Source organism: Pan troglodytes, chromosome 20, assembly GCF_028858775.2.
Source record: "Pan troglodytes isolate AG18354 chromosome 20, NHGRI_mPanTro3-v2.0_pri, whole genome shotgun sequence".
In the NCBI taxonomy this organism is placed as follows: Eukaryota; Metazoa; Chordata; class Mammalia; order Primates; family Hominidae; genus Pan; species Pan troglodytes.
This window is the reverse complement of record NC_072418.2, coordinates 5,135,830-5,156,355: the sequence shown is the minus strand read 5'-3', so window position 1 is coordinate 5,156,355 and position 20,526 is coordinate 5,135,830. Positions and strand designations below refer to the sequence as shown.

General features: G+C 62.0%; 1 protein-coding gene across 1 annotated transcript in view; it reads right to left on the bottom strand.

Moving 5' to 3' along the window:
- THOP1 (thimet oligopeptidase 1) overlaps positions 1 to 20,526 on the bottom strand; it is a 31,582-nt gene that overhangs the window by 590 nt on the left and 10,466 nt on the right. The window contains exons 4-12 of the mRNA XM_024351908.3: positions 20,193 to 20,300; positions 16,588 to 16,690; positions 8,875 to 9,035; positions 6,928 to 7,063; positions 6,179 to 6,545; positions 5,543 to 5,744; positions 3,480 to 3,666; positions 3,202 to 3,330; positions 2,235 to 2,371 (exon numbers count right to left, since the gene is read on the bottom strand). Coding sequence (XP_024207676.1) covers positions 2,235 to 2,371; positions 3,202 to 3,330; positions 3,480 to 3,666; positions 5,543 to 5,744; positions 6,179 to 6,545; positions 6,928 to 7,063; positions 8,875 to 9,035; positions 16,588 to 16,690; positions 20,193 to 20,300 — 1,530 coding nt within the window. The remainder of the gene's footprint in view (positions 1 to 2,234; positions 2,372 to 3,201; positions 3,331 to 3,479; positions 3,667 to 5,542; positions 5,745 to 6,178; positions 6,546 to 6,927; positions 7,064 to 8,874; positions 9,036 to 16,587; positions 16,691 to 20,192; positions 20,301 to 20,526) is intronic.

Here is a 20,526-nt window from a genome sequence, read left to right as displayed (position 1 = left end):
GGGGGCCGCCTGCATCAGCACAGGTGGGAGAGCGCAGGTGCCTTTCATCAGAATCTCAGAGTGGGGGTGTGCACTGAGGGGCCAGCAGAGCCCCGAACTCCCCAAACTCCCGAGGTGGCTCCCGCCATCAGCCCCCACTGAAATCCCAGGCGAGCCCACAAACAGAAGTGGCTGAGCCTCCGGCTGGACAATGTGGAAGCCGCTCGTGCTCTGGGCCGCCCTAAAGGCCCGGGTTTGAGCCCAGCCCTGTGACTGCGGGACTACGGGCAGGTGAGGCAGAGATGAGACTGCGAGGCGCCGGTGCCAGCCACCAAGGAGACCCCAACGCCCCAGAGCCCCGCAGGAGCCTGCGCGGACTGCAGGCTGCAGAGCCAGGGAGCCACAGTCCCAGCTCCCACCCGGGGGACTCCACCTCAACAGCCCCCGGCCGGTCCTCAGAGGTGGGACCCCCTCACCTCAGCAGCAGGGGGAGCTGCTGGAGGCTGCCTCAGGAGGGGGGAGGTCCCTGCTGGGCTGTGAAGACAGGGGGCTTGTCGGACCATTGCTCCCCCAGGTCCTGGCCTCTGCACCTCTATAAAGGGAGCGGCTGAGTGCCTGGGCTTGGTGGCTCTGAGGTACCTGCAGGCTGCCCAGTGCAATGTTGCACCCAGACAGGGCAGGGCCGGCCCTCAAAGCTGGTAGCCACCTGTTCCTTGTGAGGGACTCTGGCGGCTGTCCCGAGCCTGGGTCACACCAAGTCAGCGGGAGGCACAGGCTCACATGGCGTAACGGCCGCACTTCATAGTGAGGAAACTGGAGGTTGGAGGAGCAAATGAATGGCAAACGCCAAGCCTTCCCCAGAGAAGGGTCTGTCTCAGCCCATGGCTCTGAGGCTGATCACGCAGATCCCGGAAGGACTCGTATGGGAAGCCACGGAGCTCCCAGCACAAACAGCCCGAGGCCTGAGGGGCCAGTGTGGAGCTTCCTGCAGGGCCCGGGGAGGAGCTGTGGGCAGCACCACACCAAGACCAGCAGGTGCCTCGGCCGGGACGGCTCACCCGGCACACCCAGGCCCAGGCCAAAGGTGTGCTTTTCTCAGCCCCACCCTGCCGTTCAGGACGCCCTCCCGGTCCCCGGTCCCCGCGTACCCTGCCGTTCAGGACGCCCTCCTGGTCCCCGGTCCCCGCGTACCCTGCCGTTCAGGACGCCCCCCGGTCCCCGGTCCCCGCGTACCCTGCCGTTCAGGACGCCCTCCTGGTCCCCGGTCCCCGGTCCCCATGTACCCTGCCGTTCAGGACGCCCCCCCGTCCCCGGTCCCCATGTACCCTGCCGTTCAGGACGCCCTCCTGGTCCCCGGTCCCCGGTCCCCATGTACCCTGCCGTTCAGGACGCCCCCCCGGTCCCCGGTCCCCATGTACCCTGCCGTTCAGGACGCCCCCCCTGTCCCCGGTCCCCGCGCACCCTGCCGTTCAGGACGCCCTCCTGGTCCCCGGTCCCCGGTCCCCATGTACCCTGCCGTTCAGGACGCCCCCCCGGTCCCCGGTCCCCATGTACCCTGCCGTTCAGGACGCCCCCCCTGTCCCCGGTCCCCGCGTACCCTGCCGTTCAGGACGCCCCCCCTGTCCCCGGTCCCCGCGTACCCTGCCGTTCAGGACGCCCCCCCTGTCCCCGGTCCCCGCGTACCCTGCCGTTCAGGACGCCCCCCCGTCCCCGGTCCCCGCGTACCCTGCCGTTCAGGACGCCCTCCTGGTCCCCGGTCCCCGGTCCCCATGTACCCTGCCGTTCAGGACGCCCCCCCGGTCCCCGGTCCCCATGTACCCTGCCGTTCAGGACGCCCCCCCTGTCCCCGGTCCCCGCGTACCCTGCCGTTCAGGACGCCCCCCCTGTCCCCGGTCCCCGCGTACCCTGCCGTTCAGGACGCCCCCCCTGTCCCCGGTCCCCGCGTACCCTGCCGTTCAGGACGCCCCCCCTGTCCCCGGTCCCCGCGTACCCTGCCGTTCAGGACGCCCTCCTGGTCCCCGGTCCCCGGTCCCCATGTACCCTGCCGTTCAGGACGCCCCCCCGGTCCCCGGTCCCCATGTACCCTGCCGTTCAGGACGCCCCCCCTGTCCCCGGTCCCCATGTACCCTGCCGTTCAGGACGCCCCCCCTGTCCCCGGTCCCCGCGTACCCTGCCGTTCAGGACGCCCCCCCTGTCCCCGGTCCCCGCGTACCTTGCCGTTCAGGACGCCCTCCCTGTCCCCGGTCCCCGCGTACCTTGCTGTTCAGGACGCCCTCCTGCTTGAAGCGCGTGTGGAACATGTCCATGGAATACACCTCGCTCCACAGGTACCCGTAGTACTGGGCGTCGTAGCCACCTGCCAGATGGCCGAAGGTTGCAGGCATGTTGGTTCCTGGGACGGACACATGGCAGGGTTCACACTGTAGCCCCCACCCCATGCTCCTCCTCCAGGAGAAGACAACCAGCCAGACTCCTGAGACCCCCTGCCCGGAACAGGGAGAAGCTGGAGGATCACAGTGAGGGCTGAGACCAGCCGGATACTTCTAGAACCAGAGCCAGCCACAAAGCGAGGGCCACAAGTCTCCGCCCCCTCTCCTGGAAGGACTGGAGCTCATTTAACGGGGCTGTCAGCTGCCACAGAGCAACGTCCCCATTATGAGACTGTGTCAATAAAGCAAGGCACGCCCACGCAACAGCACAGGCCACGCTGCTGAAAACACTTTTGGAAAGATTTTTGAAGTCTATGGAGTGTTAAGCCAGCAAAACACCACCCATGTTAAAATCATGCTGCATTTCCAAATTCTGGATCCTCGCAAGCGTGTGTGAACACACATGCACACAGGACAACAGGTGTGCATGGAAACAGGGCCCACTTCTCATCGTCAGGATCGGAAATTCCTAGGCCTTCCTGTACTTCTCCAGGCTTTTTACAAAGCATGTGTCATACATTTGAATCAGGAAAACGCCAGCTTCATTCAAAGCAGAGGCTCCAGGGAACTCACTCCTCCTGGGGGCTGGGGCTGCACACCCGTCCCTGACCCTGGGCCTGCAGCTGCATCTCAGCTGGGGCTGTCCCCCGAGGAGCCTGGGACGCGCTCCGTGGCTCCCCAGCAGGGACTCCTGCACTTGCTAAGTGAAGCATGGGGACCAACTCCCTTCACCTTCCCAGGGAAGCAGCTGAGGCCCCAAATTCCAGGGTGTGCCCGGCTCAAGGGTGGCTACCTGGCGTGGCCGGGACCCCGAGGATCTCCTGGCAGAGCCGCGCATACTCCTCGGCGGGGTCTGCATCCGTCTGCGTGTGCAGGGCCTGGTCCACCTTGGCGAGGACGATCTGGCGCAGGTTGAAGAGGCCTGGGCGGGAGGGAAGGAGGGAGCTGGCCTCTGCACCTGCCCCGGCCCACTCTGCCCAGAGCTCCGACCCCCACCCGGGGCACATGCCAGGCCCCAGCTGTGTGCCGCCCCCCGAGGTTAGCGCCCTTCCCCGGACGGGGCGGGTGCACCTGTATTGGCCTGCCGGGACTCAATGAGCTTCTCCAGGAGCTCCCGGGGCACGGCGCTGCCTGTGCGGTAGTGCCGCGACATCCGCAGCAGCGGCTCCTGCTCCCACACCCAGTTCTCCAGCATCTGCGAGGGCGCCTCCACAAAGTCCCGCTCCACGTGGGTCCCGCTGAACATGGCGAACTCCGCCTGCAGGGATGGGGCAGAGCCTCAGAGTGCCCAGGCCCTGCCTAGCCCATTCCCACCGGCCTGGCCCGTGTCAGCTGCCACAGTGCAAACGGGGCGAGTGCACAGGTGATGCGCTGGGCCCGGCCCTCCCACCCCAAAACTGGAAAACGACCGGGACCCGGAGGCCCCTGGGCTGCTGCTGGCTGCCGGTGGCAGCAGGACACACCTGAAGATGCCGGCCACATGACCCCGTCCCTGGAGGCCACCCACGCTTCTCCTCTAGCCACAGAGCTGCTGCTCCCTGAAAGCTCCGCACCCCAAGGGGTTGGGACCTGGGGACGGCCAGGTCCGGGTGGGGACGCTGTGAGGCATGCTGCATCTCCCTGCTCCTGTGTGTGTGGAACCTTCCCTAAAAGCACAGCCCTTGACTGAGTCCCGCTGGAACCATGGCAGGCAGCCAACGGCGAGGGAACTCCTGGGTGATCCTCAAGGTCCTCTCTGCAACACCGAGGCTTTTCCGTTCCAAGGACCACGCAGCCACGCTCCTTGTCCGGACGGAACGCACCAAGGGACTCGCCGTGCCAGGCGCCGGGGACACGCAGAAAGCAGCATGCAAAGCAGGCTTGCAGGCATGTGCGTGGGCACCTGTGCGAGCACCTGTGTGGATGTGCACACGCGTGTGCTGGCTACGAGTGCTGTGCAAACAGTATGGCAGGGAAGCCAGGAAAGGTGGACACACGGTCGATCCTCATTCCTGGACTCCGTGTTTTCAAACTCGCCTACTAAGATCCACAGAAACCCCAGAGGCCAGCACTGCGGCGCCCCTCAGCAGACGGTCCTCAGACGGGCCGCGCTCTGTCTTCTCGCTTCGGCTCATTTTATGAGCAAGTGTCCTTTTCTCAGTCTAGTGGGGGCACGGTGTTTGCATCTTTGTGCTCTTGGTGATTTTGTGTTTAAAAGGCCCCAAGCGTTGTGCAGAGCACTGTCTCGTCTCCTTCAGCACCAGGAGGCCATGATGTGCCTCGTGGGGACACCCTGTGTGTGCAAGCTGTGCTCAGGTGTGGGTGACAGAGCCACCAGCCATGTGTTCAACGTGAACCCGTCAGCGCTGTACAGCAGTAAGGTGTCTTGAACCCAAAACACACACAGTAAGGTTCTGGAATGATCAGCTGGCGAACACGTGACCAGAGGCTCCTGGGAACCCAGCCCTGGGTCCCCTTGGAGGGACAGGTCTGCATGCACTTCTCAGGGTTCTCAGTGACTTCATAGGACAGAGCCTTTCTGAGGAGCAATTGCTGACTGTGTGCCAGGAAAGATGCTTGCAACAAGATGGCACCATGTTGGCCAGGCTGGTCTTGAGCTCCTGACCTCAGGTGATCTACCCGCCTCGGCCTCCCAAAGTGCTGGGATTACAGGCGTGGACCACCACGCCTGGCCAGGATGTGACTACTTAGAGACAGGATGTCTAAGGAGGTCACTACGGTCAAGTGAGGTTGTTGGGCGGGCCCTGATCCGGCATGACTGGGGTCCCTGTAAGAAGACGAGACGGGGACCCACACAGAAGGACGACCACATGAGGATGCGGGGAGGTGGTGGCGGCCACAAGCCAAGGAGGGACCTCGAGGGAGCCAACCCTGCTGACACTGTGACCTCCGACTCCAGCCTCTAGGACCATGAGGAAATACACGCACCTTGTGTAAGCCCTGGTCTGTGGTGTTTTGCTGGGGCAGCCCCAGGACACGGGCATGACAGGGAGTCACCATCTTTGGGTGGCATTGGATGAAGGAGCCACCGGGCGGGTGCAGAGAGAGCCGGAAGCCGAAGCCCCAGGCTTGGGCCTCGCTGACCACAGGCAGCCCCTGCCCCTGCCCCTGCCCCTGCCCGGGCCCGCACCCACCTGGGAGCAGAGCTGGTGCATCACGTGGCCAAACTCATGGAAGTAGGTCTCTACCTCGTCATGCTGCAGCAGCGAGGGCGCGTCGGCTGTGGGCTTGGTGAAGTTGGCCACCATGGCCGCGATGGCGATCTGGCGGCTCCCATCCTGCCGCAGGCAGCCGGGCTGCAGGCCAAAGCAGGCCGCGTGCCCGTACTTTCCTTCCCTGGGGAGGGAGGCAGCGTCAGGCCCCGCAGGGACTAGAGACACCGCAAGAGTCCCTGACTCCGCATCCCTCAGCCCACCTGACTGCTAACCCAGACCGCCGGGCACCTCTGAGGTTCTAAACCTCCCTCTCAGCAGAGGTGGCTTGGCGCAGGGCAGCATGAAAACCATGGCCAGGCCCCGGCTGCCATCCCTCCCCTAAAGGACTCCGGCCTGGGCAGAGCTGCGCCCTGTCCGGGTGGCTGAGTGAGACTGGAAACGGGGACAGCTGCATTTTCGGCCCCTGTGGTGTGCCCACGGGTGCTACGTCTCGGGGTTCATCCCCGAGACCCCATGGAGCAGGCAACGACTTCCTTCCCATCTCAGACGGGAACGCCGGGCTCCGAGGAGACCCAGGGCCGGGGTGCGCCCCCCGCCCCCGCTGCCCTCACCCACCGCGGGTACAGGTCCAGGTAGAACTTGCCGACCACCTCCCCCGAGGCCGCGTCCCTCGCGGTGTAGAGCCGCACGTCCTCATGCCAGGCACTGGCGCCCTCCTCGTGGTGGAAGGCCAGCCCCAGGAGCTCCTGGTAGATGCCCAGCAGCCCGTGCGTGACCACCTGCACGGGGAAGTACTCCTTGAGCAGGTTCTGGTCCACGCGGTAGCGCGTCTCCTCCACCTGGTTCATGTAGTAGCGCATGTCCCAGGCATGGATGCGGCCGTCGAAGGGCAGGCCCCGGCGCTCGCACTCCGCACGCTTCAGCTCCAGAATCACCGCACGCTCCTGCTCCCCCAGGGGCTTCAGCTTCTGCGCCAGCTCATCTGCGGGGAGGGCGGAAAGGTGGGCCTCTCGCCTTGCGGGCTCCTCCATGGCTCGCCCGCCCGCGGCCGTGACTTTGTCAGGCTCCCCATTCCGAAGGGAGGGCCCGCAGTTCCCAGCAACCCCTCGAGGGGCCGAGCATCCTCGTGCTCAGGGTGAGGGGGCGGCGGGGCCGGGTGCAAGCATGGGACTGACCCCAGGGCCCGGGCGCTTCCCTGTTCTGTAAGGGTCCCTCGGGGGGAGTGAGGGAGCCAGGGCAGGCGTCAGAAGTCCCTCTTCATGGAGGGAAAGGACAGGGCTCTAGGGGTAGCACCGACTGTCCCCTGGGGTGACCCTGAGAACCTTCCCCACAGGGACCCCGGTGGAGAAGGAAGGAAGGGCTACCTAGGAAGGTGGCCACGGTCTGGCTGGTCTTGGCCATGTTCATCTCCAGGACATAGTCGGCGTGCGTGTGGAACCCCAGCAGGCGGGACTTCTGGGCCCGCAGCGTCACCAGCTCCTTGAGGATAGCGCAGTTCTCCTGCAACCGACACCACCACACTGTCACCCAGGGGCGCCACTCCCTCCACCTCCAGGGCCAGCACGCCCTGTCCCAGGGCCAAAGGCTCATATCCAGCTCCGTCTGACCTCCGGTCCCTGCCCCTCTCGGCCTGTGTTACTACACAACTCCTCTGGTCATGCCACCAGTGTTATCATAATCCCAAGTCCTTTTTGGAACCAGAAGGGGTGCAGATGACTCTAAGGCCTCACACGGAACGTGGTATGGGGACCAGGGGCTGTCCGAGGAGCCTCCGAGGGCATCACTGCTGCATGTGGGGACACCCCCATGTCCAGGCCTTGGTTCCCAGTCTCATGGGCTCTGCCTATCGCCACCGGCAAATGACATGCACACAGCCTCACTTCTGAGGACTGGCACTGCCAACCAAGCCAGTGGGGGTGGGGGAGGATGCATGAAAGCCACGTGAGGTGTTTACGAGGAGAAACAGAGGCCTGTTCAGGACAGATGTGCCCACCAGCTGGGTCCACAGGAAACCCAGCTGTAACCAGCAGGTGCGTGCAGAGCAGCCAGCCAAATAGGGGCCAGGCCGACCGCCAGCAGCAAGCTCTCTGAGGCGGCACATCCCCCGGGACCTGGAACTCAGCCCACCCGTGTGCGCCCTCTTGGCCTGGCCCTCACTCTGCCACTGGGACCCAAGCCTGGGGACCAGGACGGGATTGCCCAGTTGACCTTCCAAGGCGCAGTGGGGAAGTCGAGGTGTGCCCAGTCCACGGGTCCACCTACTTAGGCTTAACAGCAACGTGAATTCACAGCCAACATGTAGAGGGCAGGCCACGCCCCATCTGAGCAGACTGAGTTCCCGGTCCCTGAACAGCGAGGAGCACCCCCCCGCCTTGCAGTGATCGGTGCCCACCTGTACCCCCATTGGTACCCACCCGTCCCCCACCCCCCGCAGTGATGGGCGCCCACCCGTCCCCCCAGTGGTGCCTGCCCATCCCCCTGCAGTGATGGGCGCCCACCCGCCCCCCTGCAGTGATGGGCACCCGCCCGTCCCCCTGCAGTGATGGGCACCCGCCCGTCCCCCCATTGGTGCCTGCCCATCCCCCTACAGTGATGGGCGCCTACCCGTCCCCTGCAGTGATGGGCACCCGCCCATCCCCCTGCAGTGATGGGCACCCGCCCGTCCCCTTGCAGTGATCAGTGCCCGCCCATCCCTTTGCAGTGATCAGCGTGTATCCCCCTTTCGCCAGCCGCACAAGCACCAACTTGGTGTCGTCAGGGGACCAAGAGGCCCACTCCTAGAGCCTCTGCCTGTTCCAGATGGCGAATGGGAGACGTGCAGAGACCACCTGACCGACCACACCATGGCGCCGTGGACAGTTACATGTGTCCCTGTGGGAACGGCCGTCTGACGCCAGTCACAGCGAGATAGCCCAGTCACAACCCACCAGTGGACCCAGGCTCAGGTCCGGGCACCATCATTTAAGACAAAAGGAATTATCTGGGCTGACACACCTGAGGGGCGGCTCCAGATAAGGGAGGGATGAGACATGCGCGCGGCCAGATGCTCAGAGCAGCAGCAGGAGGCTCAGCTTGGGAAGGATGAACTGGGCCCTGAGCTGTGGCCCCAGGGTCTGGGTGGAGCCCAGCACAGACACCTCCAGGGCACGGCAGAGCCCCACAGGGAGGCCTCTGCTGGCCACTGGGCCTGGCCAGGGAGATTGGGAGGCCAACCAAGTGCAAAGCCTGGAGGTGCCTCACACGCATGGAGCAGACGGGCCCCACAAGGTCCAGACCCACTGTTCTGGGGCCCCCTGGCCGTGCCTTCTCACCTCCTTGCACCGGCAGTTGAAGGCCTCCTCCACTTTCCTCCTGGTCTCAGGCACGTGGCATTTCTTCAGGAGGGGGAAGTAATGGGGGTACTTGAGGGTGACCTTCAACTTGCCGTCCTCCATCTTCTCCAGGGAGTTCAGAAAGTCCTCGGGGAGCCCTCCTATGGGGACAGAACCAGGGTGGCTTTGACAGGACTGATGGGCCCACAGCCTGCACACAGCGTGTGAGGGAAGGGGTGGGCTTCCCCTCTGCCTGGAAAGCTACAAGGGGGCCCTCAGCGAGCAGCCGCAGCCTGGCCACCACCCGCTGCAATTCTTACATCCCCCATCTAACCCCATCAAGAAACACCCTGGCTCCCCCACAGCCTGGCCACCACCTGCCACAGTTCTCACGTCCCGCCTCTAACCCCACCAGGAAACCCCCCAGCACCCTCAGAGCAGGATCTCCTGCCCCAGAGAGGTTAAAGCTAAATCCGGCCCAACCCCCGGACAGCGTGGGCTTCCAGGGCGCCGTCACCAACCTCATGTGTGAAGGGAGGAGGGTGGCGGGAAGGGTGGCCCGGCCACTGCACAAGGAAACCAGCGTTAGAGGCAGTGCCTCCCATCAAAGACAAAAACAGCAGGAGAGCCGAGCACGCTGGGCCCTGGGCGGAGAGGGAGGCCCTGCTTTGCTTTTCCTGAAGAACGACCCCCAGGCAGAGCCTCCCGCTCAGAGCTGAGATCTCAGCACGCAGCCCCACGGCTCAGCCACTTTCAAGTGTGTCCCTCCAGAGAGACCCAATTCCTACTCCCAGAGCTTCTCACTGGAGCCCTGCTGTCCCTTCTCCACCCACAAAACCCCTGGCAGGACACAGTTCACCCCGCTGCCCGGCAGCCACACCCTCCCACCTGGCCCCTGCCCGACAGCCTCAAGAGAAGTGGGGGCGGCAGCATCCCGGACTGAAACCCTCTGGGGTTCCTACCTCATGGCTCGGGAGACGCCAGGGCCACCGTGCCTCAGGCTTGCAGCTTCAATGCAAAGACTGGTTCACCTCGACCCCAGGGCGGTCAGGGTGGAAAGAATGATCGGGAGCTCACGCCGACCCCAGGGCGGTCAGGGTGGAAAGAATGATCGGGAGCTCACGCCGACCCCAGGGCGGTCAGGGTGGAAAGAATGATCGGGAGCTCACAGGGACCCCAGGGCGGTCAGGGTGGAAAGAATGATCGGGAGCTCACGCCGACCCCAGGGCGGTCAGGGTGGAAAGAATGATCGGGAGCTCACAGGGACCCCAGGGTGGTCAGGGTGGAAAGAATGATCGGGAGCTCACGCCGACCCCAGGGCGGTCAGGGTGGAAAGAATGATCGGGAGCTCACGCCGACCCCAGGGCGGTCAGGGTGGAAAGAATGATCGGGAGCTCACGCCGACCCCAGGGCGGTCAGGGTGGAAAGAATGATCGGGAGCTCACGCCGACCCCAGGGCGGTCAGGGTGGAAAGAATGATCGGGAGCTCACAGGGACCCCAGGGGAGTCAGGGTGGAAAGAATGATCGGGAGCTCACAGGGACCCCAGGGCGGTCAGGGTGGAAAGAATGATCGGGAGCTCACCCCGACCCCAGGGCACTAGGGGTGGAAAGAATGATCGGGAGCTCACGCCGACCCCAGGGCGGTCAGGGTGGAAAGAATGATCGGGAGCTCACAGGGACCCCAGGGGAGTCAGGGTGGAAAGAATGATCGGGAGCTCACAGGGACCCCAGGGGAGTCAGGGTGGAAAGAATGATCGGGAGCTCACGCCGACCCCAGGGCGGTCAGGGTGGAAAGAATGATCGGGAGCTCACAGGGACCCCAGGGGAGTCAGGGTGGAAAGAATGATCGGGAGCTCACAGGGACCCCAGGGGAGTCAGGGTGGAAAGAATGATCGGGAGCTCACAGGGACCCCAGGGCGGTCAGGGTGGAAAGAATGATCGGGAGCTCACAGGGACCCCAGGGGAGTCAGGGTGGAAAGAATGATCGGGAGCTCACGGGGACCCCAGGGCGGTCAGGGTGGAAAGAATGATCGGGAGCTCACGCCGACCCCAGGGCGGTCAGGGTGGAAAGAATGATTGGGAGCTCACGCCGACCCCAGGGGAGTCAGGGTGGAAAGAATGATCGGGAGCTCACGGGGACCCCAGGGGAGTCAGGGTGGAAAGAATGATCGGGAGCTCACGGGGACCCCAGGGCGGTCAGGGTGGAAAGAATGATCGGGAGCTCACGCCGACCCCAGGGCGGTCAGGGTGGAAAGAATGATCGGGAGCTCACGCCGACCCCAGGGCGGTCAGGGTGGAAAGAATGATCGGGAGCTCACGCCGACCCCAGGGCGGTCAGGGTGGAAAGAATGATCGGGAGCTCACGCCGACCCCAGGGCGGTCAGGGTGGAAAGAATGATCGGGAGCTCACGCCGACCCCAGGGCGGTCAGGGTGGAAAGAATGATCGGGAGCTCACGCCGACCCCAGGGCGGTCAGGGTGGAAAGAATGATCGGGAGCTCACGCCGACCCCAGGGCGGTCAGGGTGGAAAGAATGATCGGGAGCTCACGCCGACCCCAGGGCGGTCAGGGTGGAAAGAATGATCGGGAGCTCACGCCGACCCCAGGGCGGTCAGGGTGGAAAGAATGATCGGGAGCTCACGCCGACCCCAGGGCGGTCAGGGTGGAAAGAATGATCGGGAGCTCACGCCGACCCCAGGGCGGTCAGGGTGGAAAGAATGATCGGGAGCTCACGCCGACCCCAGGGCGGTCAGGGTGGAAAGAATGATCGGGAGCTCACGCCGACCCCAGGGCGGTCAGGGTGGAAAGAATGATCGGGAGCTCACGCCGACCCCAGGGCGGTCAGGGTGGAAAGAATGATCGGGAGCTCACGCCGACCCCAGGGCGGTCAGGGTGGAAAGAATGATCGGGAGCTCACGCCGACCCCAGGGCGGTCAGGGTGGAAAGAATGATCGGGAGCTCACGCCGACCCCAGGGCGGTCAGGGTGGAAAGAATGATCGGGAGCTCACGCCGACCCCAGGGCGGTCAGGGTGGAAAGAATGATCGGGAGCTCACGCCGACCCCAGGGCGGTCAGGGTGGAAAGAATGATCGGGAGCTCACGCCGACCCCAGGGCGGTCAGGGTGGAAAGAATGATCGGGAGCTCACGCCGACCCCAGGGCGGTCAGGGTGGAAAGAATGATCCGGAGCTCACGCCGACCCCAGGGCGGTCAGGGTGGAAAGAATGATCGGGAGCTCACGCCGACACCAGGGCAGTAGGGGTGGAAAGAATGATCGGGAGCTCACAGGGACCCCAGGGCAGTAGGGGTGGAAAGAATGATCGGGAGCTCACGCCGACCCCAGGGGAGTCAGGGTGGAAAGAATGATCGGGAGCTCACGCCGACCCCAGGGCGGTCAGGGTGGAAAGAATGATCGGGAGCTCACGCCGACACCAGGGCAGTAGGGGTGGAAAGAATGATCGGGAGCTCACAGGGACCCCAGGGAGGCAAGGGTGGAAAGAATGATCCGGTTGGGGGACCAGAGGCAGATGGGGGAAATTTTGGGAGGCCAGCCCGTGGGTGTGGGTGGTGATGAGGGAGCTGAGAGTCCTGTGGCCGGCAGAGCCCCCGCCTTCCCGTTTGTACCCCAGCACCAGCGCGGGCCTGGCAATTGTCTGCCAAGTGACTGCAGCATGAGGGGGAGGCCTCCCGGGACCTGCACACCGTCCTTTCCAAGGACCACGGGCCTTCAAACAGCAGCTCTCCACCTCGACAGTGTGTCACCCAGGAGTGACGGCTGGCGGTCGGAGACGGGAGTTAAAGGACAGCAAGGGAGACGGCTGGGGGGCCCAGCAGCGCTGGACTGGAAGAGAAGCTGCAAAGTGGACTCATGAAAGTTTTTATTTTTTTAGAAAAAGGGTCTTGCTCTGTTGCCCAGGCTGCAATGGATAGTTCACGAATGCATAGTTCACGTTCACTGTGGCTCTGAACTCCCAGACTCAAGCAATCCCCCTGCCTCAGCCTCCCGAGTGGCTGGGACCTCAGGTGTGTGCCGGCGTGCCCCGCTGCACTTGTGGATTTGATATACAGACACAGAACAGAAGAGTGTGTGTGTCCATGTGTGGTGCAGAGATGCGTGTCTGCTTCCTAACTGTTAACAGTGCCCAGGAATGCTGCTCCCTGGCAGTGGTGAACACATCCGGTGCCTAAGTCACCCTCCACTCAAAGGCGCCAGGTCTCCTCCAAGAAATGGAGCATCTGAGGGCTGGGGCAGGGAGAGCATGGGACGAGCCTGCGACATCACATGTCCAACAGTAAGACTGGGCTCAGAGGCCGAGCCTGCGGTACCGTGCGCCCCACAGTAAGAGCGGGCTCAGAGGCCGAGCCCGCGGTACCGCGGACCCCACAGTAAGAGCGGGCTCAGAGGCCGAGCCCGCGGTACCGCGCACCCCACAGTAAGAGCGGGCTCAGAGGCCGAGCCCGCGGTACCGCGCGCCCCACAGTAAGAGCGGGCTCAGAGGCCGAGCCTGCGGTACCGTGCGCCCCACAGTAAGAGCAGGTTCAGAGGACAGCAGGTGCATTACAAGGACACAGGGATTGTTCGGAGGGACTCCTGAGGGTCCATGTGGGACGATTTGAGCACTGGGATAAATGATAATGAATGATAACCCGGGAATAAGACAGAAGCCTCATGCACACGGACAGAAACAAATCAGTAAGAAGACAGGCAAGGAGGGAAGGTTCGGAGTCACGGCAGGATGACTGATGCCCAGAGGGTGAGGGCGGCAGAAGTCATCCATGGACATGGCAACTAGTGTATGACAATGTGCGAGTGATGGACACTCACAGGTCTCTGCTCTGGTTGGGTGCGTCCCCTCCAAAATGCACCAGGAACTTAATGCCAGAGATGGTGGTGTCGGGAGATGTGGGTATCGGAAGGTGTTGGTGTCGGGAGGTGTGGGTGTCGTGAGGTGTTGGTGTCGGGAGGTGGCGGTGTCGGGAGGTGGGGGTGTCGGAAGGTATTGGTGTCGGGAGGTGTGGGTGTCGTGAGGTGTGGGTGTCGTGAGGTGTTGGTGTCGGGAGGTGGGGGTGTCGGGAGGTGTTGGTGTTGGGAGGTGGGGGTGTCGGGAGGTGGGGGTGTCAGGAGGTGTTAGTGTTGGGAGGTGGTGTGGGGAAGTATTGGTGTTGGGAGGTGTTGGTGTCGGGAGGTGGGGGCGTCGGGAAGTGGGGGTGTCAGGAGGTGTTGGTATCGGGAGGCGGGGGTGTCGGGAGGTGGGTGTGTCGGGAGGTGTTGGTGTTGGGAGGTGGGTGTGTCAGGAGGTGGGGGTGTCCGGAGGTGGAGGTATTGGGAGATGGCAGTGTTGGAGGTGGCGGTGTTGGAGATGGTGGTGTTGGAGGTGGCGGTGTTGGAGGTAGCGGTATTGAGAGGTAGCGGTATTGGGAGATGTGGGTATCGGGAGATGGCAGTGTTGGGAGGTGGCGGTGTTGAGAGGTAGCGGTATCGGGAGATGTGGGTATTGGGAGATGTGGGTATCGGGAGATGGCGGTGTTGGAGATGGTGGTATTGGGAGATGGCAGGATTAGGTACTGGGGCCTTCAAGAGGCAGCTGGGTCATGTGGGCTCTGCCTTCAGGAATGGATGAATCCATTCATGGATTCATGGATGAAGGGACTGATGGGTTAATGTGGCAGAGGGCCTGGGGCTTTGTGAGGAGGAGAGACCTGGGTGGAACCGGCTCGTTTAGCCCCTTCCCCTTGCCATGTGACACCCTGGCCGCCTCAGGGCTCCAGAGTCCCCACCAGGAAGAAGGCCCTGGCCAGATATGGCCCCTCGACCTGGGACTTCTCAGCCTCCAGAGCTGTGACAAGTTAATTCCTTTTCTTATAAACTACATGGCCTTAGGTTTTCTGTTGTAAGCAGAAGAAAAGGAACTAAGACCATCGCAAGGCGTCTCCTGAGAAATGACGGACCACAAAGGGAAACAGGTCCTGGGTCAGCAGCGGCGGACAGCCCTGGAGACTGTCACCCAACGCGCTAGCCACCTGCATGATGGTGTCACCTGGCCACATGGGACTCAAGCCACCTGCACGGGAGACCCCTCAGGCCCGACAAATGGAACAGCACCCCAAAGAGTTAGACACCAAAATCCACAAACATTCCAGTTTGCAGGATGGCAAACGTGAAAAGAAACAGGCAGCTGAAACGCCGACAAGAACAAAACTGGCTGAAACCGGCTGGAACCCACATGAGCCAGCAGAGTCTGTGCAGAACCAGCTGGCTGATGCCAACTGAACTTCCACTGCGCTTCATACAGACTTCCCCAGGATTCACACCCAGGACCCACGAGCTGGCACGGACAGATAACTGTGTGTGCCCGAGGACCTTCCAGACCTCCCCTTTCCTTCCAACAATCACCTGCTAATCCCAGAATCCACCTCTGCACCTTCTCTCATGAAAGTACTGCCTGAAAGCTGGCACAGGAGGCAGATTTGAGCTGGACGCCCAGTCTCCTTGGGAGTCACTTGCAATGAGAAGCTTTTGTTTCCTCAAATCCTTGGTGCCATGGCATTGGCTTCTAGAACATCAGGCACCGAGTCCTTCTGCTTGCTAACACGAGCAGGCAGGAGAAGCAGCCCCACGGGGATGGTGCAGGTGGCCGCGGGGACGGTGTGGGTGGCCGCGGGATGGCATGGGTGGCTGCGGGAATGATGCGGGTGATCAGTGCACCCACTGAGGGGCAGGCTGGGAAACGTGCTTTACGGCAGATTGTAGCCCGTCGTCTCTCCTGAGTGCCAGAAGCTGAGGGTAGGATGTGCTGCCCGAGACACGGGAGGGCTGAGCAAGTGGCTGGCAGCCAAGCTTGGCAGTGCCCGACCTGCGAGTGTTCCCTCAGGAAACATACGCCCAGGTGACCATACATCAAGCCACCTGTGGAGGCCTCCGGCCATGAGGGCCTTGTCCCCACCCACCACCTCAGAGGCAACTACATTCAGAGTCTAGAACTGGAGGTTATATTCTATAGCACCCATCAGAATATTCCGGCCTGCCTGGGCACGGTGGCTCACACCTGTAATCCCAGAACTTTGGGAGGTTGAGGCGGGCAGATCCTGAGCCCAGGAGTCTGAGACCACCCTGGCCAACACGGCGAAACCGTCTCTACTAAAAATAAAAAAATTTGCCAGGTGTGATGGCATACGTCTGTAGTCCCAGCTACTCAGGAGGCTGAGACAGGAGAATCACTTGAACCCAGGGGTCGGAGGTTGCAGTGAGTGGAGGTCGCACCACTGCACTCCAGCCTGGGCAACAGAGCAAGACTCCATCTCAAAATAAATAAACAAATAAATTAAATTAAATAAATAAAGGCAGGCAGGAAGTGGGGTCTCAAGGGAAAATTGTGTTTCCCTCAGGGCCACGGCTGAGACTGGCACCCTTGGCCACCCCGTCCGGCCTGGGCTTCCGCCACCGCCAGGGACATTTTCTATCAGGGTGGAATCTTGGTGGGACAGACCATGGCCCTCCCCAAGGAGGGCTCAGAGCTTTTGGCTGTAAACGGCCCTGGAGCGCTCCCGGTGAGGAAAGTCCTCAGCCCAGGACGGTCAGGTCCACGTACTTCGGCCTCCCGCCGCCCTTCAGCACAGAAGCCCACAGGAGGAAGCGGCGGCCCCCGAGGGCCTGGCAGGCCTGCACTGAGTCCCAGGACCGACGGCCACCCGTGCCCCACCTCCCGGCCCCTACCTAGCTCCTGGAGCGTGAAGGGCAGGAAGGTCGTGTCCTCGTTCAGGTTCTTGTTGAAGTCGATGCACAGAAGGCTCAGCTTCTTCTTGATGCGTTTGATGTTCTGGAGAGAAAGGCGGGGCGTGAGGGGAGGGAGAGACAGGGGCGGGCTCCGCGGGGAGACGCAAGGCCTGGGAACCCTCTCACCGAGGGCTGAGGGATTTCCCCAAGAACCAGGCCGAAAGAAGAGGCAACCGAGGAGGAAAGAGTGAGACGGGAGGCGGAGGACAGACAGACACGGAGGCCACGAGGCTGAGCAGTGTGGATTTCAACACCAGCTGCGGCATCCAAAGCTGGGTGACCTCGGGCAACCTCAGGGATGTGCTCCGGTCTGTCAGGTGTGGCCCTGGCCAAGAGTGCTCCAGACCCTCCTATCCATTAAGGAATCACCTTCAGAGCCTGCAGCCTAAGCTTTTCAACATTCTTCTGAGACAGAGACTCGCTCTGTTGCCCAGGCTGGAGTGCAGTGGCATGATCTCGACTCACTGCAGCCTCAACCTCCCAACTCAATTGATCCTCCTGCCTCAGCCTCCTGAGTAGCTAGGACTACAGGTACACGCCACTACACCCAGCTAATTTTTGTATGTTTGGTACAGACGAGGTTTCACCATGTTGCTCAGGCTGGTTTCGAACTCCTGGGCTCAAGCAATCCTCCCACCTCAGCCTCCCAAAGTGCTGGGATTACAGGCATGAGTCACCGTGTCTGGCAGCTTTTGAACATTTTACCCCTTATCTGGTAAAGCTGGTTTTAGAAACAGCTAAAACTCGACCCTGGTGATATGGGATATCAACAAAGGAACTGAATCTTGAGTGGTCCCTCTGGTGGCCTTGAAGGCTGGGAGGTGACCACTATGTGACAAGGACCTGGCTTGAGGCCACATGACACATGACAGGCTGGCAGCAGGGCTGTACTTTGACTCAGATTCTCCTGCTGGAAGCTCCGCCAGGCGGGTCTGGAGCCCAGCTCCATGGGGCCAGAGCAGAAATGCTCATCCGCAGGACAGAGGGCGGCAGCGGGGGGAAACTGTGCCCAGGACTTTGCAGGGAGCCTGTATCTTGTCAGGCAGGCCCTGGTTCAGAACCAGCTGAGGGCTTGCTGGGCCTCTCCTGGGAACAGGCCCCATGCTGGGCAATTCCCAATGTCTTCCCCTCTTGCCATCTCACGTAACAAACCCAGCCATGCCAGGGAAGGCTCTGGAGACTCAATGAGCACACAGGGCCGCGGGGACGCGCTGGAACTCCGCTCGCCAGCATCCGGACCTCACACCTTTTCCGTGCTTCTGTCCTCCAGGCGGGGCTGTCTCTGCTCCCTCCTTGCTTGCTGGCCCTTGTGGGAGAGTTTGTGGCTTCTACCATGCACATGACCACACATGCTGGGCATGCAACAAGCCGAAGGGGTTTGAAAAATAACTGTGGTACAGTGGCTCACACCCGTAATCCCAGCAGTTTGGGAAGCCAAGGCGGGTGAATCACTTGAGGTTAGGAGTTTGAGACCAGCCTGGCCAATATGGTAAAACCCTGTCTCTATCAAAAATAAAAAAAAATTAGCCAGCTGTGTTGGCGGGTGCCCGTAATCCCAGCTACTCCAGAGGCTGAGGCAGGAGAATCGCTTGAACATAGGAGGCAGAGGTGCAGCGAGCTGAGATCACACCGTTGCACTCCAGCCTGGGAGACAGAGTGTGACTCCCTGTCTAAATAAATAAATAAATGCATACATAAAAATAAAAATAACTGGCTCTTGTCCGCTGCGGCTGAGCTGAGGACCCCCAGTCCCCGAGTCCTGAGACGGACCCTGACTCCGCTTTCGTCAGTGCTGGTTTCACTGACAAACCCACCTGGCCTCTCTGAGTCTTGGTTGCCTCAGCCATAAGGTGGAGACGCCCCCTAACCAGGACAGCGGTGGCTTTATGGAACCGGAACAGGGACAGCCACGGGGCTATGGCTGCAGCCTGGGACCTGATTGAACTGTGTGCTTTCTTTCCTGTACAGATGCTCCCTGACTTAGGACAGGGGTATGTCCCAATAAACCCATCGTGAGTTGTGAATATCATAAATCACAAATGCATTTAATAGGAGCGAACATCACAGCTTAACCTGGCCTGTCTTAAGCGTGCTCAGGAACTCACAGCAGCCCACATTCTGGTGAGATCGCCGAAGGCAAAGGCTATCGGATATGAGGTGTTGGGTATCTCATGTAACTTCGGTTTTCAGTTTGCCTGCGCCATTGCAGGCTGGCTGGTAGCTGTGGCTGGCGCCCAGCGTCACAGGACAGCAAGTGCCCAAGTGGCCGGCCTGGGAAAGATCAGCATTCCAAGCACGGTTTCTACTGAACACACACCATGGTGAATCAGGGGCCTGTATTCCGATGCTTTGACATTTGGGTGCCTTGCTGGCCCTCGAGAAATGGCCCCTCCCAGAGACAGCCAACAGCTCGCCTGCAAACATCTTTCACGTGCAAATCAACCAGTCTCGAGCCCCTACACTCTGGGGCACCATCCACCGGCCCCCATTACCTTAGGGCCAGGCACCCGATGAGGGGCAGCCCCCATGCCAGGGCTGGCTGAGATGGTCCAGCCGGCCAACCCTGAACCCACTCCCCGCTACACCCATGCCTTCACAAGGGACCCCAGCGAAGGCCCTGCCCAGAGCACACCTCCTGACCCAGCCATGCTTCCCATGTGGCGAGCTGCCAGTTCCTGGGAACTGTGACACGCATCTTTCCAGTGGCGGTCGCCACTGCTCTGTTGGTGCCGCTGAACACTGGGCTTCTGCTAACACACTACGCTTGACTTCAGCGATGCGCTCCCAGCTCTGCACCAACTAACTCACGTCACCCCTGAGACGCCCACATCAGGCACACCGGGCAGTGGGTGGAGGGGCTCCCCTCGTTACCGAGCCTCTGCGCCCCATGTCTGTGTGGACCTGCCTTGCCAGAGTTCAGGTCCTCAGGCAGCAGAAAGATGGACATCAGGCCGGGGGTCAGCCCTGAAGGGGGGACGCTCCCGAGGAGGCAGGGGCAGGGGGCAACAGAAGCTCCACTGGCCACGCCCAGCACTCCCCGCACCCAGTACTCCCTGAGCCCAGCACTCCCCACAACTGAGCACTCCCCAGGACTGAGCACTCCCCGTGCCCAGTACTCCCCATGCCGAGTACTCCCCAGACCGAGCACTCCCCACACCCAGTACTCCCTGGGACCGAGCACTCCCCCCACCCAGCACTCCCCAAGCCCAAGCACTCCCTGAGCTCAGTACTCCCCATGCCCAGTACTCTCTAGGACCGAGCACTCCTCACACCCAGCACTCCCGGCACCCAGCACTCCCTGTGCCCAAGCACTCCCTGAGTCCAGCACTCCCCGGGACCCAGCACTCCCTGAACCCAGCACTCCTGGTGCCCCAAGCACTCCCTGAGCCGAGCACTCCCTGAGCCCAGCACTCCCCACACCCAGCACTCCCCCTGCCCTGCACTTCTCGCTCCCAGCACTCCCTGGGACTGAGCACTCCCTGTGCCCAGCACTCCCCGGGATCGACCATTGCCCACGCCCAGCACTCCCTACACCCAGCACTCACTTCCTGAGTCTCTCTGGGGAGGTGAAGCCCATTTCTCCGGCCCAGCTTGATTAGCCGCTCCAGGTACCGTGCAGCCTCGGGCCTCAGTGAGTCCTTCTGAACTTTCTCCTGGAATAAAAACATCAAAGCATGTAGGACGTGGGCCAGCGCAGCCGCTCCAAAGAGCAGTTTGGCAGTTTCTTAAAAACCTGATCATCCGGCCCCCGTGTGACTTGGCAACTGCACTCCTGGGCATTTATCTCAGAGAAATGATGACCTGTCTCTACATAAAACCTGTGCAAACGTTTGCTTTGTTTGGAAGAGCCCCACACTGACATCAGTCCAGAGCTCCTTC